Source organism: Anas platyrhynchos, chromosome 25, assembly GCF_047663525.1.
Source record: "Anas platyrhynchos isolate ZD024472 breed Pekin duck chromosome 25, IASCAAS_PekinDuck_T2T, whole genome shotgun sequence".
In the NCBI taxonomy this organism is placed as follows: Eukaryota; Metazoa; Chordata; class Aves; order Anseriformes; family Anatidae; genus Anas; species Anas platyrhynchos.
In genome coordinates this window covers 4,487,651-4,515,277 of record NC_092611.1, presented here as the reverse complement: position 1 = coordinate 4,515,277, position 27,627 = coordinate 4,487,651, and the positions used below count along the sequence as shown (strand labels likewise).

The following is a 27,627-nucleotide window of genomic DNA, read 5'->3' as shown; positions in this document are numbered from 1 at the left end:
CTGGGGATTTAGCAAAGCAGCTGTTTCCTGCCTGCCTGCAGAGCAGGCAGGACCCCTCTGGATGGAGCTCGATCGATCAGGAGGTGGGAGCAGCAGTTTTGGGGCCTGGATGACTTTTCTGTACCTATCCCCTTTCTGTTCCAGGGATGCAATCGGCCTTGTCCATGCTGCGGGCAGCAGATGGCTCCTGCACACAAAGCACAGCCAGTGTGGGACTCATCCGCATCGATGCCTGGAGCCACGCAGTGATGAGACCGGACAGAGGTAGGAGAAACTACAGGAACTGCAAGAAGAGGGTGTGGGGAGAGGGAAGACCCCAAGCAGTCCCTGCAGAGCGTGGTTTGGACACAGAAGCAGCGTTGAAGCTGAACATTGCACCTACAGCAGCTTCCTTCCACGAGGTGCCAGCCACAGGGCAACACAGCAACGCGGAGCCCGGCTCCGCAGGCAGCTGAACAAGCGACAGCTTCAGGCAGGGTCCTCCTGCTGCAGTCTGTCCCTTGGGGTGCAGAGCAGATTTAGCACACCCCACACTGCAGCCAAACACTCCCAGCACTGCTGTGCCTTGCAGCAGAGGCGCCTTGTACCAGGACAGCTGGCAAATGGCTTCAGGGCGGCTGTGCCAGAGCCAGCATCGCTCCCGAGGGAGCTGCTGAGAGCTCGGCCAGAAGGGAGAGCTGCAGCCGGGGGCGCCCAGCCCAGCGCTGAGCCACCCAGGTGCCAGTGTTGTGTCAGAGATCAAGGCTCACAGTAAACACTTTTATGTTGTTGCAGTGTTGTGGAAGCACAGATATTAAAAATGTTTCTTTGTAGGGATAAGTGAGGCTGGGGCTGTCCCCTATACACCCTCAGAGCCCTGCTCCTGGAGTGCCTGGACACTTCCAGCATGCCAGCCATCTGCGTCTTGGAAGCTCTCGGTGGTGAGATTATGGAACTGTTAAAATCCTTTTGTCACCTGGATAAAGAAGGGGGCAGGAACAGAGCAGCCACTGCTGCACAAAACCAGCTGCACCCTGTATCTAGGCTGGAAACAAGTTGGTGCTGTGTTTTTTTTTGTTTGTTTTCCTGTTTTTTCCTTAGGGCCCACTTTCCTGCATGAGGAACAGGCAGTGCACTTGCGTGCCCAGATGCAACCAGTGCTAGCTGTGGAGGGAAGCCCAGCAGCTCGGCCTGGTGACCTGCACCAGCTCCCAGCAGTCTGATGGGAGGTGAGTGCTGGGCTGTGGGGATGCGCCTGTGTGGCTCCAGGTGGGAAGCTGGCTCCAGAACTGCCTCATGTTAGTGCTCAGCGCCCCTGTGCTTGGAGTAGTGTGAAAAAATCCCTCCTGGGCCTCTCCAGCTTCTGGAAACACTGGAACCTGGCTGATGTCCTTGGGGATGCCTGAAACAGCACACTGGGGCCTGAGGTAAAGGGTTTTGCAGTATTTCCAGTTAGGATGCTCAGCATCCTCCTTGGAGAGCTGGTCACAGTTGGGAGTAGGGATCTGTGCTGCAGGGTCTCAGGAGCACCTCCACAGAAGCCCATGAGGAACCATATAAGAACCACACAGCCAGAGGATTAGAAAATATCGCAGTTTATTAGAGCATCTCCACTTCATAGAGTTTTACAAAACGATATATTTACAGGTCTGACTAATCTCAATGGGAGTATGCTCTTCTAGGGCAAGGACCTGGCTACACAGAAAAAAAGAAATCAAATCAGCACATTCAGAAGTCACATTGTTGTATTTTCCTTACAAAAGTAAAAAGAGTGGAGGAGTCTGGTGTCTGTCAGCCTTGGAGCTGGCAGAGCCAACCCACATTGTCATTGCAGGGACAAGCTGCAGGAACACGTTCAGTCAAGCCCTTCAGCTCCTTCGCCAGCTTGTCCCTGGAGGCTGCCTTCAGCGAGGAAGTCACTGTGTGGTGGTCCTGTCCACCACAGCTACCTGAGTGCAGGGCTGCCCTGTGGGACCAAGCAGCTGAAGCTGCCAGCTAACCCCGAGCACCGTGTTAAGGCACATGGGTAAGGCCACCCTGCCCAGCCCTCAATGCAGACACTGGCACCCAGGACGTGCTGGCAGACCCCAGCATGGTTTCCTTCGAGGTGAGTGGCAGCATGTTTCAGCCTTACTGCTCTCCTTCAGTGCTTCAGCCCTTGGATCCTCACAAGGCCTCGGATGCAGAGGAGGACAGAAGCTAAGTCAGGCAAAGGACGGCAGGAAACCACGGCCTGGGACCGTGCCAGTGGTGGGATCCAAAGGGCTGAACCCCGGTGAGAACTTCTTCCCCCCACCCTCCATCACTGAAGACCAGACAAAGCGGTGCAAATGGCAGTTCAAAAACAAGCGAAGGAGATGGAATATATTCTGAAAGCTTGGTTTTGAACCTGTCACAGTAAAGTTTGCCTCTAAAAACAGTTTTTAAAAACATCTTTAATATTTTTGTCTTTTAGTTTAGTTTTGTATGTATTTGAATGGCTGTTCATTCAAGTTCTTTATGGGAGCTGCACAAGCTTGCCCACAAAGGGAAATTTCTTATACCTAGGCGTTGATTTCTAAACTGAGATTTGGGTTCAGGGTAGAAGTACTAAGGCCTAAACTACAGCAGCTCTGGCTGCTCGGTACACACACGCTTTAAATATGGACAACAGTCCAAGGCTGGGCGTCCCAGGCACTCACTCGCAGCGAGGTAGAGGGAGGGTTGAAGTTCACAGTCGAGGCAGCTCTCTGCTCACCGCCGCCACGTGCAGGGAGGACAATGCCACGGGGCCGCTGGTCGCGGCTGGGTCAGTGCCCAGCCGGCGGTGTACAAGAGGCATTTGTGTCCACGGAGGGCTGAGCGTGTCCCTAAAGGCCCGTGTGCTGTTTGATCCACCCTCGCAGCGCGGTGACCCGGCTGTAGACGCCAGGCTTCTCCTTCTGTGCACAGCCATCGCCCCAGCTCACGACGCCCGCCAGGAACATCCGACTGTTGGCTTCCACGCTGATCAGTGGCCCTCCAGAGTCTCCCTGCACAAAAACAAACAGTACCGTAAGCACTGACTCAGTACGAGGTCTAGCAAAGTATTAATGACAAAAACAATCACAAAGTAGTATGAAATAATTCTTTGGCCTTTGAAGGGAACCCTGGAGTTATTTTTGAGATTAAGTCAATACAATTTCCTGCTCACATCCATTCCAATTTAGCCACGCCCTGAATCAAGAAAGAATGGGACAGATTTGTAACAGATATCTAAGTGTGGCAATATGAGTCAAAATGCTAGAATAAAAACAGCCAAACAAATGTCCTGTCTTGCTAACTATGGCGCTCAGTAACAGCGATAAAGCAGAGGACAGCTGCACCACTCTCCTACCTGGGGAGCCATTTTTGAGACTAAGTCAATTTACTGCTGATGAGCAGTCCAATCTGTCTGTTGTCTGAACCAAGGAGCCACATAGCTGTGCAGTGTGTTAAGTAGGGGAATGCGAGTCCACGCGCCAGAAGAAATAGTGCTGAGCAAGGGGCCTGGCTTGCTGCAACTCCTGCTAACAGCACTGAACCAGTGCTGTCACACCGCTTGCCTACCTGGCACGCATCCACACCTCCCGTCAGGATCCCCACACACATCATGCGTGGCGTCAGCTGTCCGGACAGCAGCTGGTTGCAGATGGTCTGGTTGATCACCCGGATCTCTGCTTTCTGCAAGATGCTGGCTCCACTGCCTGCAAGGACAGAGGAACAGTTCAAGCACACGGCTGTTTTGAGCAGCAGTTCCCTCCCCTGTGCAGACATCAACCTGTGTGCTTCTCTTGGACCCGGGCTCTGCCACAACCTGCTTTTTCCTAATACAATTTTCCCAGCAGAACTGAGACATGAACTGCATGTACTCCCAGCGGAACCTCATCTGATTCCAGTCTCAAGGCAGACTGAGCTGCTTAAGCTGGAATCACCCATCTGCCCTTTTCCCTACAGCCACGCAGCCCCAAATCCACAGCCAGTGCTCACCTCCTTCCACAGTTGCTCCCCATCCAGTCACCCACAGGTCTTTGCCCACAGGGAATTGGTGGGTGGAATCAGGCAGGCAGATGGGCTGGACGACAGAGGAGAAGGTGACAGGACTCTGCAGCTCCATCACAGCAATATCATAGTCATAGGTGTAGTCGTTGAAGTAGGGGTGGGAGATGATGCGCTTGATTTTCCTCGTTTGCACGTTGGCGTCGTTGCGGTTGCCCTGGTCAGTCAGGCCCAGGTAGGCTGTCCACTGGCTGGGGGCGGGTAGAATCACAGAGTCCTTAAGGTTGGAAAAGCCCTCCAAGATCATCTGCTCCAACCACCCCCTACCACCTACCACCTATATCACCCACTAAACCATGTCCCCAAGCACCACATCCAACCTTTCCTTGAACACTCCCAGGGATGGTGACTCCACCACCTCCCTGGGCAACACGTCCCAGTGCCCGACTGCTCTTTCTGAGCTGAAATGTCTCCTCATTTCCAACCTGAACCTCCCCTGGTGCAACTTGAGGTCCCTCTGGTCCTGTCACTGGTCACCTGTGAGAAGAGGCGATCCCCAGCTCCCCACAGCTTCCTTTGAGGCAGTTGCAGAGAGCAATGAGGTCTGCCCTGAGCCTCCTCTTCTCCAGTCTAAACACCGCCAGTTCCCTCAGCCACTCCTCACTGGACTTGTGCTCCAGGCCCTTCACCAGCTTCGTAGCCCTGCTCTGGACACGCTCCAGGCCCTCGATGTCCTTCTGGTAGTGAGGGGCCCAACCTGAACACAGCACTCGAGGTGCGGCCTCACCAGAGCAGAGTACAGGGGAATGATCACCTCCCTGTTCCTGCTGGCTGCACTGTTCCTGACACAAGCCAGGAGGCCGCTGGCCTTCTTGGCCACCTGGGCACACTGCTGGCTCATGTGCAGGCGAGCATCAGTCATCACCCCCAGATCCTTTTCCTCTGCACAGCTTCCCAGCCACATTTCCCCCAGCCTGTGACACTGCATGGAGTTGTTGTGGACAAAGTGCAGGACCCGGCCCTGAGCCAAGTCAAACCTCAACCCTTAGCCTCTGCCCACCAACCCATCCTGTCCATGCAAAGAAGGCATTAAAAACCTCAGCCTTTTCCTTATCCTCTGTAGTCATGTTCCCCCCTGCATCCAGTAAAGAATGGAGATTCTCTTTAGCCCTCCTCTTGCCATTAATGTATTTATAAAAACATTTTTTTTTATCCTTAACCATAGTGGCCAGGCTGAGCTCGTGCTGGGCTTTGGCCTTTCTGATTTTTTCTCTGCATAAGGTGGCAGCTGCAAGGCACAAGGCACGGGGCAGTGTGAGGCTCTGGCTTGCAGAGCTCGTGCAGATGTCCCAGCTCATGAACCCTGCCCACCATCTTAAAAAGTTTCCTGGAGAAGTGCCTGTAAAAAATATTGTTTCTTCTTGAGACAAGCAAATGGCTAAAAGTGGGTGTGCAGCTGCCTGGGTGCCCCGTCACCTTGAATCCCACCACGTGTCAATCACTGTAGTGACTGCAAGAGCACAGGGCACCGATCTGACATCTCAACAAATAAACACTTGTGTACTTCAAATGTCTGCTTCCACTTCACTACGAGACTCTTCCCAAAACCCAGCTGTCTCAGAGTGTTAAATCAGGCAGTGGCCAAGGCCAAAATCTGTCACAGACAAGTGTCCCCAGGCCCTGCAGCAAAGTGTCCCCAGCTCAGTGAGCCCGGCAGAAGCAGCCCTTGGGCTCCCACCTACCTGGCATCCTGCAGTTCCAGGAAGCAGTGTGCTGCAGACACCAGCCAGGTCTCTGAGACGAGCGAGGCCCCACAGACGTGGCCCTGGCCTGTGACGTGGAGGCTGACCTGCCACGGCCACTCTCCCATGTCCGAGTTCTGCCCGCCGACGATCCGTGACTTCCTAGTAAAGGAGCGGATCCCGCAGTCTGGGGTGAGGAAGGAGAGGGGGCACTTAAATACTCTGGTTTCTGTTCAGCACCTCCCCTTCTTTCCTCTGGGACATCTCCCACAGCACAAGTGCCCCATTACCTACACCAGGGATGGCTGATGCTATCAGCTTAGGAGCACAAACACCAAATTTGCTAAAACATTTACCGGCCAAGTCAGTAAATGTGTAGACAAATTATTGTCTGATATCAGTGTGAGCCCTCTCTAAATGTACAACACAGACACTCAGCACAACACCGCTCAGCTATTTCCAGATCTGAACGGTTGTGTAGAAATGCCCAGGGGCTCTCTCCACCCTACTTCAGTGTTTATCTGAGGGGTCCAGCCCAGAAACCCATGTCTCCCCTTTGGGTACTCACTGCAGTTGTCCTCATCAGAATTGTCCTCGCAGTCCTTCTCGCCATCACATTCTGGGTTCTGTTTGGTGATGCAGAGTCCGCTGCGGCACTTGTACGTGTATTCCTTGCAGGTGACTGTTGTACCTGCTGCAGGCAGGCCAAAGAGAGAAGGATTAGTGCCAGTTCTGGGAAAATCGTGATGTTCAGGGGCCCTTCACCACTTGTGCCCTCCCCAGGACATTGCCAGCAGATGCAGGAATGCTCTCCAGGATGCCCAGCCATGAGCACATCCACAAGAGGCTGCATTTCAAGAGAGGTCCCCTGCAGACCCATCCTCACCTCTGTTACAGCTGCCTTCATCACTCCCATCTCCACAGTCGTCCTTGCCATCGCACTTCTGCGTGTTGGGGATGCATTTCCCGCTGTTGCACTTGAAGCTGCTGTTTCCACAATCTGGGGAAAAAACAGCTCCTGAGAACAGCCAGGCACTGACACCTCACCAGGGAGGTGCAGGGCACAAAACCTACATGGCTGCATCCACCTCTCTCTCCCCTAGGGCAGGTGAAGCCTCTGCAGCTACAACACAAACACCCATTGCCTGCGCCCCCAGCCTTTTCTTCTCTAAACTGCACACCACCAATTTATGCAATCCTTCCTTTCCCAAAACGTTATGTTTCTTACACTTTTACTCATCCTCAAGCTCCCACCTGAGGCTCCTGTGTTGTCTCAAGGAAAGCTGCCCTGCAGGGTTCCAGGTGAGGCCTCCCCATGCCGTTTTGGGCTCCAGCACAGCACTTGGCTTCCTCCGCCCCACGTGCCTCCATCGCCCCCTTCACCTTGCTCAAGCCCTCAGCCCTGTGCCTGCAGGGAAGTTACTTACTGCACTGCAGCTCGTCGCTGTCATCGCCGCAGTCGTTCACGTTGTCACAGACCCAGAACTTGGGCTTGCACCAGCCGTTCTGGCACCTGAACTGCTGCTCGGTACAGACTGCAAAGGGACAGAGAGAAATCAGGGGAGGGCCTGCAAAGGCACCCCTGGGTCACCAGCCACACATCTGCCGTTGTGCCCACCGTAACGTCACAGGAAGATCTGGGTGGCTCCCCCAGTGGGTCTGCAAGCACATGGGAACAGGTGCACCAGAACAAGCACACGTCCATAAATACACGTGCCCTTGAGCTATAACACGGTGTTTCCACTGCCCAGCAGACACGACTATCTGGAGAGCTAAAATGTCTTCATCTAACAGTAAAGCTGAAGCTCACATTTCACCAGCCTAACAGCAGCAGGACAGGCAGAGGCAGCACTGGAATGAGAGGCGTTGCTGTAGCAGTGGGAGAGCACTTGAGATACCCAGATCACCAGGGTGGCCCCTCACCACCCAGGGCAGCGAGAGGGCAGCCAGGCCAGCAGCACACTCCCTCAGAAAACAGCCCCAGACCTGGCACCAAGAACCCACAGCAGGAGAGGCTCTCATCTCTAATTAACTTCAGACCCTGGACAATCACATTTTCTATGGGATTGCTCTGTGAATCCAAGAGGAAAAACTGTTGCACAAAGAAACAACACCCATGTGGTATCACACGGGTTTTCCACATGTACTCTGCAGCTCCTGCCCAGTTCCATAACACAACGCATCCACCCAGCTCAGACAGCCAAGTCCTCAAGAGCCAGGAGGACTAAATGGGAAAACATTCCCAGTTGGGAGGGACTGGAAAGCAGGGGAGATCCCACTGGGAGAGGCCTAGATTGGCATGAACCCGCGTCTCCTATATTGGAAAGGATCCCAAATTGATCCCCACACCAATGGCCTCTCACTCTGGCGTGCAGGGTGAGGCAGTACCGGTGCTAGCCAGCAAGGCAGGCAGGCAGCTCACCCGCAGGGCTCAGCACAGCACGTTAGCCCAGCACCACCCCCAGCCCCCTGGGGCGGTGCACCCTTCGGAATAAAAGCCAAAAGAAAAGACAGACTCACCGCAGGACCTCTCGTCACTGCCATCTACGCAGTCTATCCACCCGTCGCAGCGCATGCTTTTCTCAATGCAGCGGCCCGTGTTGCAGGCAAACTTGCCAGGGCAGGCTGAGAGGGAGGAAAGATGTAAAAAGACGTGAGTCCTTCAGTCTGTGGCACTTCCTCAAAGCACGCAACAGTCCTAGTGCTTTGGGCGGCCTGCTTACAGCATCCACCGTTAAAAACAGCTTTTCCTCAGAACGGAGGAATACAAGGAGGTTCGCAGGAAAATAAGACGTGCTCCTGTTGCCCCAAAAAGTGTGCTTCATGATTTACAGGGCAGCAGAGGAGAAGTTATCTAGTCTGCAGCAGACATCTGGCAAATTATTTTCCCTCTGCAGCCTCAAGATTTCAACTTACGGTCACTGGAGTCGTAGGACAGGTACTCAGCAGAGAAACCAGTGTCTGTGTACGACAGGTCTGAGTGGAACCGGACCTCGATTTTGTTGGTGGTACTGGCCACCACAAACTGGGAACGCTCCCCACAGTACCTGAAGGGAGACAACACAAAGACCAGTGCAGTGCTATAGATCAGCACTGAGCAGCCCTTCTTCCACCCCTGCATTCTCCATCACCAGAAAGGGGGAACTCCTCATGCCCAGCTTAGGCAGAAGGAAGCACACGGGAGCTGAAATTTGCTGCATCTGGCAGAAGGCTGGGGCCTTGAAAACAGCCAGGCAGAAGCTCATCTAGATCTGTGATGTCATGCTGATCGCTCTCTCTCTGATCTTGGACCCATCAGGTCTCTGGGTGTGTGCAGCCTCTAAAGCCCCAGGATCCCACCCCATGGCAGGCTGGTAGGAAACCCCCTTACACAGGCACCCCTGCGGGAACTAGAAGGATTGCAGCCACAGATTCTGACTTTGAAACTCTTTCTCCTCAAGGAAGGGCCAGCTCTCTCACCCAGAATGTTGTGAATCAACCCTGCTCACTTCCCATATGCCGTACCAAGCTGTATTTTCAGTCCAGCTGCCATTAGGTTGTGCAAGAGTTAACAGTAAATGTAACAGCGAGTGCATCACAGAATGCAATGCAGTCACCCTAATAATGGAGAAATACCCATTCAAGCAAAATCAGGCCAGATGTTTCTGCATGGATCTGCCTTTCTGCATGTGATGCCTAGGATGTGATACTCCACAGCCTGCCTTTGTGTTTTGTTTTTTTTTTTCTTTCAGCTGCAGCATGCAACAAACCCATTGTCTGATCTCCAGACTGGGCACTGAGCTTTGAGAGCAGGTCAGACCCAAGCACTCTTCTGCCTCATCATATTCCAAAAAGCTTCAGCACCTCTGCTCCCCCGGCAAGTTTAAGGAATGCACAAGGTGCCATATAACGAAACGCAGCCCCTCCAAGGACCAAAGCCACAGGTCAGACAGACAGCCTGATGCCTACCTCGTGTTGTTGATCTGAACATAGTCCTTGGGGCAGGAGCTGACTGGGATCCCCGGCTCCAACACAAAGAACATGTTGAAACGCACCTTCACATTCTTTTTAGAGGGAACCTGAGGATGGAAGCAGAGGCATGCAGGTTTTCTGAAGCACAGAAAATGGGAATAAGTTTCATGGGTTAAAGGTTGTGTTTGAGGGGAGGGACAGAAGACAATCAAAAAAGGAAAGAAGTCAACAGAAAAACTCCCTTCCCAAAAAGCCATTACTGCTCCCCTTGTCATTCAGTCACTTGGCTTGCTGACCCCAGGATCCCAGATTAAAGAAGCACAAAACAGAGGCTGAAGCCAGGCGTTTGTCAACAGTGCCTGCTCTCCCAGGTTGCCCTGCCACCAATTTTACCAGCAAGTGGCAGGTCTGCCCCGAAGCCCAAATCCTCAAGTGCTTTGTGTAAAGTTACAGCGACTGGAGGCTACAGTGAGAGTCACACAGGGTTCAGGCCTCTCTCAGCTTCTTCTGCCTTTGACACCAGTCCTAAAGCCTCCCTCCAGCCACGTCAGACTAAGCCTCCAGGCAGCATCTGCTGTGAGCTCATTTGCACTGTGTCCTGCATAAGCAGGTTTATTTGACACACTAATTAAGGCGAAGAGGGGACTGCGTTACCTCGATGTTCCAGACGCAGTCCAGGGCTGGGGGGTAGTGTGCTGGGTAAAAGGGAGTAGTGAAGGTGCCGCTCTCTCCTTTCAGGGTCCCACCGCAGACTGGAAGATAAGTAGGAAGATGAAAACAGGTTAGAGATTCAAAGAGATGTGGCTTTCCCAAGGCATAGCTGGCTATTGCCTGGGGCAGGAAAAGAGGCAGATGCATCAGCCTCTAACAAGGTTAAGTTGATCTCTAGAGAAAGCTCCTGCTCCAAGACTTGGAGAGAACCCAGGAGATCAATTAGGTGCTTCCTGCATACATCTATCTGCATGTCTAATCCAACATAATTCTTATTTTGTCCTCCTCACAGGACATCATTACAGCAGCCAAGAGCACTGTGGACAAGGCAGGCTCAAAGAGCCAAAGTGAGACCTGCATCCACATCTCCCAGCCCTGGAAACATCCCTGGCAAACTGACTGCAGCCACAGCTGCCCCTGGCAGAGAGATGCTGAGGGAAACTGGGCCAAGGCATACACCCACCTTTCGTCTTTGGGAGCTGGAAGAACTCAGCCTTAAAGCCAGGGAATCTCCCCTCCTTGTTGGTAATCAACGTGACGAGCATAACATTCTGGGAGGACAGGAAGGTCAGGTTGTAGGAAGGAGCATAATTCCCACACAGCCTAGGAAGAAAGGAACAAAATCTATTAGACAGCTGCAGAGAGAGCCTCCAGTGGCACCGAGCACCAAGGAGCAGGGACAGGAGCCCTGCTCCCAGCAGCACTCCTGTGCAGCTCACCATCACCCTGCCACACCACTGCCATACAGAAACTTAATGGGGAGCTAACACAAATCACCCTCTTCCCTATTTCCCCACCCCATGGAGGAGCACCAAACCCTGGAGATGCTCTGCTCACCTCACCAAAGCGTGGGGCTCCACGGGGCTCAGAGAGTTGTACACCTTGATGTAGTCACCATCGTCTGTGCACTGCTCCAGTTCCAGCGTCCTGAAGGTCAGGCTGATGACAGAGTTGGCATCCGCCCTCAGCGTCCAGTAGCAGCGTGCGTTGTTGGGGTACGGGCTGTTGGGGAACCCCGGCGTGGTGAAACTGGTGATCTCCCCTTCCTTGGCGTGGAGGGCAAAAAGGCAGCTATCTGCCCAGGAGAACGGGGAAGAGTTAGCAGGACAAATGAGGAGGGAGAGAGATCTTTCCCATGGGTGCAGGGTTCAAGGAAGAGGACAGCAGACACGTTGAGGTTTTGATTTGCCTTTTCCCAAGAAGCAGAGAGTGGCACTCATTGTTCCTTGCCTGCCTGCAGGGCGTCCCTGGGGAGATGCCTCCTATAGGGAGCACCCTTGTTATCTCCCTCCATCTACAAAGGGGAAGGACAGACTGGGCCGCCCACCACTGCTAGATAACAGCACGTCTGGCCAACCCCAAAGCAGCTCCAAGCAGCACAAGGAGGTCTGCCCCACAGGCAGAGCACCCCGTTTCAGGCACCTCCTCACCCCAGAATGCAAATCACCACCCTGGAGACCCCTGGGGATGCAGAGAGGCCATTGGGAGACTGAAGAAGAGTTGTACTTACTGTCCCGAGAAGACTGAGCAATGCTGGGGTCAGCAGCTGCAGGAGAAAACAGAAGTGATGTCATCCTGTGAGCTGTAGAAAGTCCCTGTGCGCAAAGCTGCAGAGGTCTCTGGGGTCTGCATGGCAATCTGACCAGGGAAGAGCTGCCCCTTCCCCTGCCTCCACGAGCAGAGCCCCAGTGCGTGCCCTAGGAATCTGAGTGACCAAACTTATCCCCTGCAGGAGGGAGGATTGATCCCTGGCCCTCTCCAGAGGGGCTCAGAGGAGAAGACAGTGTTCAAATGAACGGGAGCAATGCGCACAGCTTCCTCCATCTTTGTGGACCACCAAGTGGGGTCCTTACGCTCACCCTTCAAGCCGCCCCTGCAGCCAAAGGCACCCAAAGGAGGGGTGCAGCTGGCAGCAAAACCCCTCCAGTGACACGCCAGGCACCAAGAGTCCCCCTTCCTCCCCTGTCCCACGCAGAGGCCCAGGAGTCACTGAGACAGCACTCACGGAAAGCGACAATCGACTCCACCTTCAGCACGGGGTTTCGCAGCCGCGGGTTCAGCTTCTGGATCAGGCTCTGCTTGTCCGCCATGGCCCTGTCAAGATCCTTCTCGCGGTACTTGGGGACGACAAACTCTGACCAGTAGTAGGCAATGACGCTGCCTTCGCTGCAGAGGAGAGCGATTATGGGATGAGAGCAAGGCCAGACACAGGAGGGCAGATATAACAGAAGAGAGGGCCAGGCTACTTGGTAAGCCCTTTATGGAGGATGGCCATGGGGAAGGGAATCTCAATAACAAGCTGAGCAAACTGCAGCCCAGCAGAGGCCTCCACCAGCCCATGGAATCCTTTCCCGAGCTGCCAGGCACCAGCCATGGTGGCTCACAGGGCTGTTCTGCGCCACACCTTGACTTCCCCAAGACCTCTCCTCGTGAGAAACAGACAGAATACACTGTCTCAGCACAAGGCTTTTGAGGTTGCTTTTCACTGCCCACCCTTTAAAATGTCACTTGGAGTGGCTACTGCTCCTCAGTAGTCACCTCTTTCTGGAGCAGCCCAGCAAAGAGGTCTACGGCCATGGGACACCCCAGAATTGCCCCCTACACTCCCACCCTCAGGCAGCATCTCCTGACACCCACCTGAACGCAGTTACTACTGTCTCCTTGTGGTATGGGCCAATATCTGGATGACTCCTGTAGATCTCCTCCACCTAAAAGGAGTTTAAAGAGTTCAGCACGGCTAGAAGTGAGGAGGGTGGAAGGCTAAAGACAGACAGAGGAAAATCAGAGCACATACCCAGCATCCCTGGGGTGCAGGAACCTGCAGGGGCCAAAAAGCGGAAGAAGGAGAGCTGAAAGAAGGAGAAGGGAGAAGTGTCCTGACTCCTGAAGCCAGCTCTGGCCTCAGCCCCCAGCCCCAAAGCCTGCTCAGCTGCAGAGCTGCATTTCTTCTCTGACCCTGACCGCCAGACCTGGCTCTCCCTTTGGTCCTGGGGTTTGCCCAGGCAGCCCCATAGGCACACTGAGCTGCAGGGGCAGGGAGGCACAGCGGCAGCGGGGCGGAGCTGTGACACCAAAATCCAGGTGAAAGGCAGGCTCCCCGTGAGCAGCTCAGCAAGTCAAACAACTCGTGAGGAGCAGGGAGAGTTAGGAGGAGCGAGACAGCTCCAAGCAGCCTTACAAGCAGCAACCCTGTGGCCACAGGGCAAAAGAAAAAAAAAAAAAGCAGGTGGAGGGATCCAAGAGCTCTTACCGTGCTCTTCACCTTCTTGGCCAGCATGGTGAACTCTGGTGAGCTGGAGTTCTCGTAGGCATCAATGAAATCCCAGTTCAGAACCCGCAGGTGGCCGTTGAAAACCTTCTGGACGGGCGCTTTCCTATCTGGAAGGTGACATTTCATGGAGAAAGGCAGTCAGAAGAAGCAGAAACGGGCTCCCTGCTTTCTGGAAGCTCTGGCTGTCACTGCTGCTAAGGTCCCATGCGAGCAACGCATGGTAACGAAGCTCCCCCGAGCCCAGAGCAGCAGGGATATGCTCCTGGGGCATGCCCCCACCCAACCCCTTGGAGTTGGTTGAACCTCACACTCACATTTGAAGTGCCAAACCAGGAGGCCGATGATGAGGGAGATGAGCAGAAAAGCAACGATCATGATGGCAACGACCACACGTCGCTTTGGGCCACGCTTCTCCATCTTCTTGGAGTTCATGGCCGGGAGGAACTCCACCCCTTCCTCCACGTTGTTCATGTCCTAGGAGGGGCAGGGAGAGCAGGACAATGGAGAGGCCATTCCCAGAGCCTGCTCTGCAGATGCCCAACCCCAGGGCAGTCTGCCATGCAAGGATGGAGCAGAACCACAGAGCTGTGGCCTCAGAGCATCACCAAGAGCACAAGACGCCTCGGTGCCAGCAGCTCCGCAGCCACCAGTGGCAGACCAAGCCCCGAAGGCTTCTGCTCGCAGACACGCAGTGCTAGCACGTGCCTCTTCCTCACTCACCAGAAGGAAGTAGGTGCTTCCTTTTGGGCATGATCCAAGGTGATCAATCCGAGCAAACTCCGGGGCGAGGCCCCGCACACCCCGTGACCACAGCAGGTCACAGCCCCAGGACCTCCAAGATCTCTGCCTCCCAGCAGGTGAAACTACAGACACGGGTCCAACCCCCCGAAATGCCTGCTATGTGGCAGGCGTGTCACCCTCACCCCGACAGACACGGCAGGCTATAAATAACATTCCTGTAAATGAAGAAAACGAGCTACTTCCTCCCCACACATCCACACAGCTCTGTGTGTCTGCCCAAAACTCCTACAACCCTGCCTGGATTTCCCCCTCGCAGCAAACACCTGGGAAAGGAAATAAAACAAAAAGCCGGCCACAGAACGAATCCCCACAGCCAGGCTCTCAGGACAAAGCGTGCTGGAAAATAAAGGGCAGGTCTCCGAGGCAGCCACCCAGGAGCGAGGGATGCCACCTGCAGCACACAGCTATAAGCACCCTGCTGCTCTGCAGGCACAGGATGAAAACAGTGGACAGGGAGGGATGTCAGTAAGCCCTCAGCGCCCAGGAGTTTCCCTTTCTTGCACCTTTTGGCCCTGGTTTACCTTCTTCCATCCTTGCCCTGCCAACGCTACCTGTGCCGGCCAGAGGGAATCGGAGCAGCGTGCTCCATCCTCAGAAAGGGGCACGGTGGCGGGGACAGCCCGCTTCCCAGCACAGAGCTGCCCGATGAGACAGGCTTGCCTCGTGTGTCCACTCAGCCCGTACAAGGAGGAGGAGGGATTACTTCACGCTCTTCTTACAAAATCCGGAGGGTGTAGCTGGGAGAGCAGAGCCACACGCCGGGAATTTGTCCAGGCAGGAGCATCCCTCTGGCCACTGTGAGCTGCCCAAAGCAGGGGGCAAGAGGGCACCTCGCTGTCCCTGCCACTGCCCCTCCATCCTAAGCCTTACGGGGATCTGGCAGCTCGCTGGCTGCGTGGCCAGGCAGGGGCACAGGGCTCCGGGTGACAGCAAGGACACGGCAACACAGAGCCCACCGGCACACCTTCGCCACTTACAAACGCACTCCTGCACTTTGCGAGGGGGAAATGTCGTCCCTGCAAACGTGAGCCTGGGTCGGATGCTGCCTGCCCTCTGCCAGCCGGTGTAAGAGCTCAGAAACATCACCAGCTGCACGAGGACAAATGTCACAGACACCCAGAAGCACACAGAGCACACAGCACGTTGGCAGAGACCTCTGAGCCTACGGCACCCTCCCGATGAGCGATGCTCCCTGCAGGACAGCCCATCCACCTGCATCACCCTCCCACTCCTCCTGCCCTTCCCTACCCAACCTCTGTCCTCTCCTGCCACATTTTTTTTTTTCCAGGCTCCTCCCAGCCTCCACACTTCAGCACAGCCTCTCCTGACGTGTTAGCCTGAGGCCCTACGCAAACCAACGGGGACAGGGCAGGGGAAGCACCTTACCCTCCGCTGCTGTTGGGCTGCGTACATTTAACCCTCTGCCAACACTGCCTAGAAGGCCATCGAGATGAGAGCAGCCCACGCGTCCTCACACCACTTGCTCTCGGAACAAGCTGCGTTTATCCTCGAGCTGCTCTCCGCTACAGCATGGGGAAGGAAGCCTCCGTTTGGGTTATTTATTACTGCAAAAAACAAACCAGCCCAAACCACAGCACCTCGAGGTGCCCGACTGCTTTCTGTCATCAACATCCAGCCACCGCCAGGAGAAAGAGGAGGCTCTGCAAAGCCACAAGAACGGTGCCACGGGGGTGCTCTCGCCTGTTTGCCTTCCACGATCACACAGGAAAACTTGAAAATGTAAACCAAGGAAACTCCTAACAGGAGGCACACAAATGGATCTTAAATACACGCCTATGCCTCCAACCAAGGCACTCTTCAGACAGAATCAGGGTTGCCTAGAGCCTGACACACCACCCGATGTGCTGCTGCTAGCAGAAGGAAAGTATTTAATCACTTCTAACACCTGCAGGAGCCTGTGGCAAGAGAACAACCTCCAGGGCTTCAGTGATGCTCATGCAGCAGCTCTCCTGGGCTTCCTGGGGTGAGCAGGAGGAGCCTCCTGCCCCAGCTCCAAGGGGAATGTGTGTCTGGTTGGGTAACAACAACTGGGTACAGGCTGTTAAATCTCAGCCTCAATAATACACTCCCCTGGCAGGTCGAATTCAACCAGATGGCTTTTCTTCTCTGAGAGGGGGATCCTGCACTTCTTGCCTAATATTGAAGGGTTGCAGCAGTGGTAAAATGACAAGCAGAAATCGCGCCTCCTCTAGCAGCTGGTAGAGCAAAGAAACCCCTATTCAAAGCCTGGCCGCCCTGAGGAAGCTGGTTCAAGTGGTGTATTGCCATCTGTGCAGTGGTGACCACAGGTGACTGAGCACGGAGAGCCAGCATCCTCCTCCCCAGGCGCTGACTGACCGGCCAGCATCGCTCAGCGCATGCGATGTGCTCCAGCTCCAGTCCCTGCGAGGAGGAGGAACGTGGCCACGTCTCTGGCTGCAGGCACCTTCAGCCCCCTGCACGATTCCCCAGGGCTCAATTTCATCGAGCCAGGTGAGGGAACCACGCTGGCAGAGAAGCCTGGGGCTTGGCAGCAAGTTTACGGTACTGCTGTGTGAGGTCAGGCTGTGAAACACTCGGCTCCGTGGCCGGAGCGTTTTAACACCCTCTGAGCTCACAGCTGTATCTGTGCAGAAAGCACGTAGAGAGGAACAACCGCTAGCGTGATTAAATCAGAAAGAAAACACGGTTTCCTTCCCCCTCTACACATAAGCACACACACACCACCCTGCGGCTGCAGCAAAACCAAAGCGAGTTAGGCAAAAGATCTTAGAAATAAATCTTTCTTTAGACAATGTCTCTGCTTACCATAGAAAAAAGGATGAAGGGCATCAAAGCTGAGAGTTTGCAGCGTGTCACTGCCACACTGCTGAGATAGCAGCGATATCCACAGCACCAAGAGGAACTAAAGGAGTGTGGGGACTCTTGGGAGATTAATTCTATTGTTATTATTATTTATCATTATTATCATTACACCTGTATAAGGTGCATAAGCACTCACTGATATTTGTACTCGCTAGATGTCACCCAGTGATTACAGTCAGATACAAGAACGGATTCCAACAGGTTCCTGCCCCTGCCCTCTGCTTGGAGCGCCAGGCCTCATCCTCTCACCCACGCTCACACCTAAGACCACCACTGCGGCCCCAGCCTCCTCTGACACTTGTGTCAGGCTTTTTAGCAAAGCTGCTGCACGACCTTTGATCCCTGCGGAGAACCTCGTTCATACGGAGGATCTGAAGCATCTCCCAAGCACTACGGGAATGCTGGATCGGATTGTGCCAGGAAGATTTCAGACGAGGCCCCGTCCTGACCTCTGAGTAATCGCCCCTGCCCTGCTCAGCACGAAGAGCACCCGGCTGACCTTAGGACCAGACGTGTCTGTGTCCGAACAGCACAGCTCAGCCTCTGCCCCTCACATGCATCGTGCCACACATCCCCTCTGCTACCTCTCCTACCTGTCATGGAGACACAGCTCATGCTGCTCACCACTCCTCTCAGCTAGGCAGAAACCGGACGGAATCAAAAGCAAAAAGAGTCAAAAGATCACAGTTAAACCGAGAGGCACCCAGACGGTTTATCTCCTTTAGCTCACAGTTGCTGGATGTTTCCCTGGCACATACTGAGCATTCCCTTCATCACGACGCATCTGCAGATAGAAATCAGGGAGGATGTGAACGCACGTCCTGCTCTCACCTTGTCCATGGCTCCCCAAGAAGCAGTCGCCAGCACAAACTGACTTGAGGTCTGACTCCTCTCACCTGTCTCAATGAAACTACTTCTATAAACATTAATAGAAAACCTTTCCTGATATTCTCTCCGTGTTAGTCACAGGCCCAGTTACTTCCTCTTGCTCCTCCTCACTCGGTTCTTAACGTCACCGCTCCCTGCAGCAGGAACGGAGGTTTCTGGCTGGAGCGTCAGCTGGGCTGGTGCGGTGCCCTGGAAGGGAAGTCTCATGCCAATCAGGTGGAGGAGTCAGAAAGAAATCCCCACGGGGATGAGGAGCCAGGACACACCACCACCGGACTGCCTGGCAGCGGCAAACTCCCTCTGCACAAGCCAAAAGCCGCTAGATGACAAAAGCTTCTGTATCAGGATGTGCTTGGGTTTCCCAAAAATATCCCTTGGGGGTGGTAATGAGTTGGGAATTAAGTCTTAACTGTCCAAGCCTCCTCCTGAGCTGGAAGAGCAAGTGACAGTCCACGCTGATCAAGGGAACAGCAGCAGAGCCTTCGACTAGTGCTCCGAGCCCCAGGCTGGAGCTGTGGTGTGGGGAACCAGAGTTCCTCCCATCTTTGTAAAACCTTGATTTTCCAACAAACAAATCATGGGTTGGGAATCCTATGTTCTACGTCTGGTTCCCATGGGTGCTCCGCTTCTTGCACACCTTGGTTTCCCCCCCGAGTAGAAATTCCCTGAGGAAGCTTGGGAAAGGAGCATGCACGGAGGGATTCACGTTGTGCCCAGAGGTCTCCTGCATGCAGCTCCTCGGCGATGAGAGCTCCGGGAGAAGTCCTGTGCAGAGCTCTCCACTCCTCCGTAACCCAGCCACTCAATGTATTTTTAGACAGCAACTGCAATCCGCCCAACTGGACAAACCAGAAGCTGAAGTGACTAATTCTGTCAGCAGGAAACCCACGGGGAGGGTGGGAACTGCCACAGCATACTCGGTATTGGAGACGTTTTACTGGAAAGCAGAGATCTTCCTGCAATGGGGAATCCCAGAAAGGCCAGCTCTCTCCCCAGCAAGAGGTTTTGGGGAGGTTTACAAAGCACCTTTGGGATCAGTATCTTGCACACAGGCTGGTTTTCAGGCCACAAATCCGCACGGATCATGGGAGGGGAGAGCCAAGGCAGTGTCCCCAGGCTCTGCTCGCAGCCCTCTCTCCACAGCCTGGCTCCTTCCCTCTGTCCTGTGCAAACCTGGAGCAAAGACTTTGCCAAAGGCTGACACAAGCGTCCATGGCCGAGGAAAGGAACCTGGGAGAGGTCTCAGATGAAGCAGAGTCATCAGGCCGTGTGGCTTGACTCTCGGGTAATTACACCCTTCAGCTCCCGGGCTGTGATCCGAGAGGCAATTCCCACCTGCCCTTTTGCAGCCACACCTGCCTCGGGAGGTGTTCAATAAAATCTGAAACAAACATCACATGAGCAGCATGGTACTGGAATTGAGAGGAATGAAACCCCTCGACTCACCAACTGGCTCAGAGCTTGGGACCCTGCAGCCTTTAGGATCGAGGGGGTGGGCTCGTGGATCTCCCATCCCTGCTCACAACCATGTCCAGCTGCTTTGCTGCATCAAAGTTCCCTCTTTTGGAGGGGGCACAAGTCCCTCACGTTTCTATTTGAGCAGACTGCGGACACCATCACTTCCCACTGCAGATCTGGAAACGTATTTTATTCTCTCAAGCCTGAGGTTTGATGGGGGTGCAGAAAGGGAAGCTACGGCCCAAGCAGTACGTTAGCACCGAGTGCGTTCCTTGAGCCTAGCCGAGGCAGAGAAATGGACATTTCAGAAGGGCAGTTCAGATCTTAGGGACCCTCCAGGGGTTTACACCATGTGGGGCTAACCTGTTGCTGTGCAGGAAGAGCACAGAGAGTTGTTTTTTTTCAAAACCCCAAGTCTCCCAGATCACACTGAAAGCCAAGACCAGCTTTATGGTGTTGGCATAAGAGGAAACAGAAAGTTTCCAACTGGAAACCACCACCAACCCAACAACAACAAAAGCAAACCCACCAACCAAACCTAAAGGCTGCTGACACGGTGTGCAGCGTGCAACTCACTTCACCCCAGTAGCTCAGGTACAGCTCCACTGCTCCCGAGATCGACACCTGCACCAACTCCTGCTGAAAGCCCTGGTACTGCTCCAGAAAGAAAGCCGATAAGAACAATATTCTCTCAAATTCTTGATAAGAAATACATGGAAACAGCAAACAGAAGAGCTGTGTTTCTTTAAGGGACATTCACACTGTGTTGCCCCAATATTGGCAGTAAAACACTTTGGAAACTTTGCCAGTGTTTTATTTTTCTTCAGCAGTTCCTTATTAAGGGCAATTGCACTATAAAACGATGGCACCCGAACTGACGAGGGAAAAGGGAGCAGGAAGTAAGGGACAGAGTGTCCTCCAGACAGACTGTCCACCTTCCAGGCTCTGAGGGTAAGTGTGACAGTGAAAGGCACAAGTCACACACCTATCCCACGCACAGATCTCCAGCTCAAGTCTCTATAGCGTTCAATTGTCTTGTGACCATCCTGAGTCATGCGAGAAACTCAATTCCTTTAGGTTAATTACGGAAGAAACTAAGTTAATGTTTGCGCAGGACAGCACGGGCTTGGCTTGCTGCCCCGCACCGGGCTTATCAACGCAGCTGTGTCATGCAACGCAGCAGCTCATAGAAGTGACCACATTTATTTGTGTTTCTGTTACATGAAAAAAAATCACTGCTGTAAGACTTTGTAATTCCTGGGGAATGAAAGCTGCCTTACAGGCCTGATCCATGTAGCTCTGAGCCTTGAAATTCTTCCCTGTAAGATGCTTATTTCCAAAGACCAGAAGAGAAGCACACCCCAGATGTAAATAGCTTATTTAAAACACCCTTAAATCTTCCATGGTGCGGAGAGCACTGTCTGAACAACAACAATACTCTCAAGGAGGCTCACAAAAGCAGCTGCACTCCAGACCTCGATGAAACATCCTAAGCTCATCATTACATTTCACCCACGCTCCTCACTGACAGTTTTGAGGTGGCTCTGGGCCAAGACATTTGAATGCTTGGGGTCAGCAGCAGGAGAAACACCAGAACCTCCTCCTGGCAGGTCTGTCCCTGCTAGCTGTTGGGAGCTGCTCTCTCCTCTGCCCCAGCATATTGCCCAGATACCGCAGCACACCTGTGTGTAAGGCTGGCCCTAGTGGCCTTTGGATGGAAACGGTGTATTCTCCCCTGGGCAAGGCGAGAACCTTTGGTCTGATACGTTCCCCAGCCAGGCCCTCAATAACTCTCTCCCTCTTCCCTCAACAGTTTTACAGAGCGATCTTTTGTTTACAGAGCAAAGGTCTCGCGTACTCTCGATCAGCCCCAGCCTCTTTCTCGTCGTGCCTTCCTTATCCCTGTTTGCCTTTGGCAAGAAGAGCAGCAAAACTGGCCCGAGCAGCAGCTCACCCACCGGGGGGGAAACTCTGCGCCTTTCCAAGGGCGAGCAGCAGCTTCCCCTCGCGCTGCCCAGAGAGCCACAGGAGGAAGCACGGCCACTGCAAAACATGTTTGCTCGGCCGTAATATTCGTAGGCCCACCGAGCCCAACAGCAGGGCCACCAGGGGTGTTCAAAAGCACTCGTCTTGCTGGGGGAGACCTCCCAGAGTAGATCAGCTCCTGTTGTACTCAGAGCAGGGGAGGGGACGCGGTGTCCCCTTGTCAGGGGACAAGGGCTTGAGGCAGAGCGGTGGCAGCGCGAGCGACTCCTTGTGCTCCTTGCAGTCACCACGGCCCTGGTGCACACAGACCATGGGGCTGGAGGCAAGGAAAACTGTTTTTCTTGCTGTAGGCCAGCTTTCTCATCGGTGCTAACACAACCTGCTGCTTCGCTGCCGTCAGATAACAACCGCTAAACCCTAAACTCGGGGACCTGCACCAAGCAGCCTGCAGGTGAGCTGAAAAACACTACGGTCACGGTTTAATTTAAAAGCCTGGTTTTCAGGTGACTTTGTGGCACTGAACAAGCACTGGACACACAACCCCAGAACGGCGTGGTGTGGCGTGCTGTCCCTGCCCGACCCTCAGCCAGGCAGATCTCCTCACGAAGCAAAGACTGCGGTGAAAAGTCGCTCCCTTTCAACGCCCGGAGATAATACACGGGTTAATTAGCAAAGCCCCAAAGCCCTGGGTTAACGCGAGGCGTGCTGGTGACCTGAACTGGTTTAGTTGGGGCTGTTGCTAAACAACCCGGCTTCACTCCCGGCACATTTCTCGCCTCCCCGCATCGCACCACAGCGTATTTTATAAAAATACCCAAGGTGGAGCGGCGCGGTCACAGAACCATAAAACACCCGCGTTCAAAGGGACCCTCAGGGAGTGGATCCCAACTCATGCGTCCCCAAGGGACTCCAAAAAACCTCACCGTGTGTCTGAGCGTGGTGTGTGTGCGCTCCTTGAGCTCCATAGGGCTCGGGGCTGTGCCCCTATCCCTGGCGAGGGATGTCCTGATGCCCACCCCCGTGCCCCGAGCCGCCCCCAGACCCCAGACCCCGTTTCCCCTTGAGGCTGCCGGGCTCCAGCACCGCCACAGCCCCGCTGCCTGGCTCCCGGTTCCCCGGGGCTCCCCTCACCCCCCGCAGCACCCACCTGGGGCCGGGCGCTGTACTTCATGCTGCCGCCGGGCTCCATGGCGAGCGGGGCCGCCTCAGGCCGCCATGGCGCGGCGCTCCCCGCGCTGCCGGGCCCGGCCCCGGCCCCGGTCCCAACCCCAGCCCCAGCCCCGGCCCCGGCTCCTCCTCTCGGCACCGCCCGGCAGGTGCCGGCAGCAGGAAGGGGCCGCCCGGTGCCCGGCTGAGGGGGGCAGCCGCCGGCTCCCTTCACGAAGGATCCCTGCACGGCAGCAGGGCTCGCTCTGCACAGCCCCTTGCCGGGGTGACAGCGGCGGTCCTGCCTCGAAACCTCCCCTCAGAGACAACCCTCACCGCCACCCCACACGGTTTTCCCCCCCAGGGTCGAGCCCACCCTTTGCAAACACTCACATTGGGTACGCTCGAGGGCTGCCAAAGCCAAATGTTTCCTGAAGGCTGCTCTCTGCCGGGCTGTGGCACCTGAGGAAGGAGCCGCCTCTGACCAGAGCAGACCAGATGCAAGACGCCAAGCACGGCAGCAGGAACGCCACGTGTGCCAAAATCGTGTCTGTCCGCTGACCTGCAGTCTCCTGGGGACTGGATGGTCTGGTATGAAAGGGTGCTCCCAGGCAGGAAAAGGCAAACACCCGGGGTTTGAGAATGATCTAATGTAGATGTGAGAGAGGGCTTTCAACAGCCGAACTTGCATTCCTGACACTGTCTTACTCCATCATTTTTTCTTCTCAGTAAGGTGACCACCACACACTGATTTCTAGGCTTCCTACATTCAACAGTTAGTCAGGACTAAAGACAGCTGAACCAATACCATCTTTCCTGGAAAATTTTCCCTCCTCTGTGTTACACGTGATAGCCTATACCAACATACCGAGTCTGAACTGGCCATCCTTTACACCAATTTCAGCCCTGAAACTGATTTATTTCCACGACTGAAGTCCCAGAACTGTTTTTGGCCTAACAGAAGTTGTCTGCTGATTACCAGTGCCTCAGGGAGATGTTTGCTGGGTTACCTTTGTTTGCCCTTGCTTTGAAATGTCTCCAGCAGAGTGCAAGTTTCCTGTCCCGTTTGTAGGTGTCTCCGTGGGGAAAAAAAGAAATCACATCAGCTCTATGGTCCTGCTGTTTTCTCTTTAGGTGAAAAAAACTTCTGTGCTCTTACAGAAATATTTCTGCCACTGCTTCCCAGCCCCCTCATCAGCCACCAGAATCCCCTCCGCTTGCTGAGCAAAGCACAGCAGGAAGTGTCTCCGGATTTAAGGTATTCCCCTTCAAAAGGTGGCTTTGTTAGTCAGCCTGCTGAAACTACCTGGCTGGCTGATGTCAGGGCTGCTCTCGGCTCCCTCGCTGGTGCCCAGCCCAGCCCAGCGCTCCAGTTTTACAGCCACTCCCTCCCTGGCCGACTGCAGGTGCCCCGGTCTGATTTAACACCCCAGTGAAACAGCATATTTCAGGTATAAAGTAGCTATTGCAAGCTGAACCACTGCTCTTTGTTTCTGTAAATTTCTCTTCCTCTCCTGCATATCAATTCATCTCCTCCAGGCAGGTGCCAAGCTAACACTGTGCTCTGGGATGTGGCTAATGAGGGCTAGACACAGACTCACTCCTTGAAGCCTAAGGTGTCTTGCAAAGATCCACAACTCCTGGTTTCACACGGAGCTGTGAAGGCTCCGTGTTTCCTGTTATTCAAGCCACTGACATTTTACAAACTAATTTATTAGCCCACATGGGTCTTTGAACAAGGGGACGTAATCACTGCTAGGAAAACAAGAAAACAATACATGTGCTAAATATAAAATATTATATAGCTGGAAGGCAGTCAGTTCAGAGCCCTAAATGATAGGATTCCCATTTCTTTGTTGCTGAAGCAACAATTTATTCAGTGGAATTGTTGTAGTACTGGCTAAGTCACCACAGTAGATGATGGCCCCCTCCTTCTGACCACTATAAAGACCCAGAACATCAAGCAGCAATTCTCAATAAGCAGTCTGCCACGTGCTTTTGCAGTAGTAGACACTTCCATGCGTCTCTCCAGTCTGACTGAGCCCAGCAAGTCAGTGTCTCCACTATTAAGAAAGATGTAATTGAAGCAGAAAGATCAAGCAACTTACTCACTTGGAATGGTAGTAGTCAGCAACAAACAAAGCCTCCATTTCTGCCCACTTACATCAATTCATTCAATAAAAGCTGTCATCTCTTCCACCTAACCTTCTCTCTTTGTATCAGTATGGCCACAACAGCAGCGTGAGAGCAGAAAGTCAAGGTTTAACACACCTTCAGGAAGGAGATTACTTACTTTAGGTATTACCAAAACTCGTGGAACCAAGTCTGCCTTTGTTGTAAGTGTACACAAGTTGCAAGAGCTAAACCACGGCGAGCTTGATCCCCAGAAGAATTCTAAAGGAGACCCGGATTGGCTTCTGGGATCAGCAGCCAACACTGTCTAAACTGGCAGAATACTTCCAGCCCCAGCTCCCAGCCCTGGAAATGCCATGCAGGGAAAAGAGGGGAAAACACAGCTGCTTACACAAGGAGCGAAGGAGGCTGCCTGCAGGGGAAACGTCGTCTGGTGGAGGCAGTTCCCAGTAATTCTAGCTCCACCAAGGAGCACCGTCCATCCACATGGCCACACCAGTGAAGGGCTGGATTCGGTCAGTGACAAAGGGTTTTCCTCACTGCAGTGTCTCAAGGATTCTGTTCTCAGTGTGACTCCTAAATTCAAATTTCACCGACAGTGCCCTCCCACCCAGATTCCTGCCAGACAAGCCTGAAACCACCCCAGGTATGTCTGCAGCGAAAAACTTTCAATCCGGTTTGGCAACTTGGACAGCGATACAAAAGATTGGGAGAGAGATAAAACTCACAGGGTGTCCTGTTACTTTGCATTCCAATGGGTAAATAAAGGGCTGATTCAGTGGGAGGAGAGGAAAACGTCATCCAGAAGCACCGTGGTTTTCAGCTGAACCGGCAGCCCCCAGAGAGCAAAGGAGCGTGACCTGGTGGTGAACACCGGGTACCACTCAGCTGATGATCACAGGCACAGCTCTTCCTGCTTTCAGGCCTGAAGCAAGTTGTCTTGGTGTGATTCAGCCTCTCCATCTGTAATGCAAGGGGAATAATTACTGACCTTGGAGAATGGGACCTGCAAAAGCGCAGCAAGTTGCCTTCAATTGGCCACTTGATACTATGAAGGCAGAGCTGAGCTGTGGTGCTACTTTTCAGAAAGCTTTTCAAGGATTACTGTTTAATTTGGACGGGAAATTAACCTTTGATCTCAAATGCTTCTTTCAAGAGCTCTGGAGTGGGAATCCTGCTTCCAGAACACAAGTTTGGCAGGGATCACAAGTAGCTTTGCCCCTTACATCAGTAATACCAGCCACTTCCACCCGCTTTAGTGCTTAGCCAGATCAGTGCTCATTACAGAGCCTTCCTGAGATCATGAAAGCTGGCCAGAACACAGGGCACTAATGATTAGCTCTATCCTGTGGACAGTATGGGCATGAGCAGTGAGCAAAGGATGTGATAGTATGAAACCAGTCTGCAATGAGAAAGTCCACCCTCAGCTCTTCAGCATGCCCCAGACAGCTCTGAGACACACTTTCAGAATTAAGGGGGGATAATTTCTTGTGTCTCTGTGGAACCAGCCACCTGACAGTTGTGTGATGGGGAATACAAAGAGCTAGGAAGTATGTCATAAAACGTAAGCTTGCTGCCAGGATGCTACAGTTTGCTGGGTCTTTCTTGAGCACTTCCATGGCTCATGAAAAGAAGAACCTCTTTAGTGAGCTGTGAATCAGCAACAGCAGAGATTGCCAACCAAACTCTAAGTGCAATAGAGTGGACAAGCCTGACTGCCAGGTTTCTGGCACTGCGTGTTTTGAAACCCAGCTGCACACTCAGGCACGCCCAAGATTCAAAGTCAGTTAAGGTTCTGTCTGTCTGCCTGACAAGCTACAAGTGCATAAGATCTGAGAGAAATGCAGACAATGTATTGAATTGCCTATATCTCTTCGGCTTGTTACAAACAAGTAGATCTAACTTGTGCCCACGTGCTATGCTTCCTCATTTTCAACAGAAAATAAAAGTTCAGACTGTGTGGGTGTAACCTCAGCTGTTTACAACCGGAAAAAGAAAAAAAAAAAAGGACGCAGACTTGAGTTTTCACTTATTCCTCTTTAATTCCTCTTATTTCTCTCACTTTGCTGGTGCGGGATATGGTATACATGTATACTGGGTCATATAGTTTTGTTGTTGTTGTGTTTTATTTTATTTTTTTGCCCAAGTTTGTATGGTCCAGCTTCTGTTGCCTTTCAGTCAACATACTGCCTGGTGTACTTCCAGTTATCCCTCTAGTGGGGTATGGCAAGACTGCATGTGCTGTCAACCTGCCCACCCTAAAGCAGGAAAACTGGTGTGAACTCACCCACAGAGTTCAGTCTGCCAGAGGTGAGAAGTGATACGTGCTGTCCCAGATGCTGCTAGTACTCTCTAGGATGAGGTAGCAGGGTGGATGAAACATCCTGCTGGCTAGATCAGGCTTGCAGACCTGCTCTAGTCCATTCTCCATCCCAAAAGATCACTATGCATGTTTGTCTGCCTCCCCTCCTCCCAACACAATCTATTCTAGCATTAGGTGACTTACTTTCTATTTAGTGGTGCAGGAGCAGAAGCAGAACAGAACGAGGGTGTGGGCATCCTGGGAAGGACAAGGACACTTCCACAGACAGAAACTGATCCTTTAATTTAGGGATGAGCAGCCTTTGGCATGGAAGACCAAGAGAGCTGCGAGAGGGTTCTCCAAGTTCAGCAGGCGCTGGGAACCACTGCTAAGCATGA

General features: G+C 53.4%; 1 protein-coding gene across 12 annotated transcripts; it reads right to left on the bottom strand.

Annotated features, from left to right (window-relative positions):
- Nucleotides 1-1,558: 1,558 nt before the first annotated feature.
- On the bottom strand, nucleotides 1,559-25,678 carry ST14 (ST14 transmembrane serine protease matriptase). Of its 12 annotated transcripts, none has more exons than XM_072027613.1 (19): nucleotides 25,656-25,678; nucleotides 13,965-14,124; nucleotides 13,630-13,757; nucleotides 13,017-13,087; nucleotides 12,385-12,545; nucleotides 11,890-11,925; nucleotides 11,217-11,454; nucleotides 10,843-10,982; nucleotides 10,323-10,420; nucleotides 9,666-9,775; nucleotides 8,634-8,764; nucleotides 8,238-8,342; nucleotides 7,145-7,252; nucleotides 6,604-6,717; nucleotides 6,286-6,411; nucleotides 5,718-5,904; nucleotides 3,967-4,226; nucleotides 3,547-3,683; nucleotides 1,559-2,990 (listed from the first exon to the last, which is right to left on the bottom strand). In XM_072027613.1, the coding sequence occupies exons 2-19, from the start codon at nucleotides 14,119-14,121 to the stop codon at nucleotides 2,829-2,831; spliced, it is 2,469 nt and encodes an 822-aa protein (XP_071883714.1). In that variant the 5' UTR covers nucleotides 14,122-14,124; nucleotides 25,656-25,678; the 3' UTR covers nucleotides 1,559-2,828. The 12 variants fall into 12 exon arrangements, with proteins under 12 accessions (XP_071883714.1, XP_071883712.1, XP_071883716.1 ...); XM_072027611.1 differs by having other exon boundaries at nucleotides 25,319-25,665; XM_072027615.1 differs by lacking the exon at nucleotides 25,656-25,678 and adding an exon at nucleotides 25,319-25,580 and having other exon boundaries at nucleotides 6,286-6,408.
- Between the last annotated feature and the right edge of the window lie 1,949 nt (nucleotides 25,679-27,627).

Excerpts from the sequence above, each read along its gene's own strand:
- ST14 (XM_072027607.1), bottom strand. The coding sequence starts at position 20,418 with ATGTCCCTTAAAGAAACACAGCTCTTCTGTTTGCTGTTTCCATGTATT. Across the intron at positions 11,455-11,889 it reads TGCTCAGTCTTCTCGGGACA|ATAGCTGCCTTTTTGCCCTC; the intron begins GTAAGTACAACT and ends TCTCCTGGGCAG. Across the intron at positions 6,412-6,603 it reads TGAAGGCAGCTGTAACAGAG|CAGGTACAACAGTCACCTGC; the intron begins GTGAGGATGGGT and ends GCCTGCCTGCAG.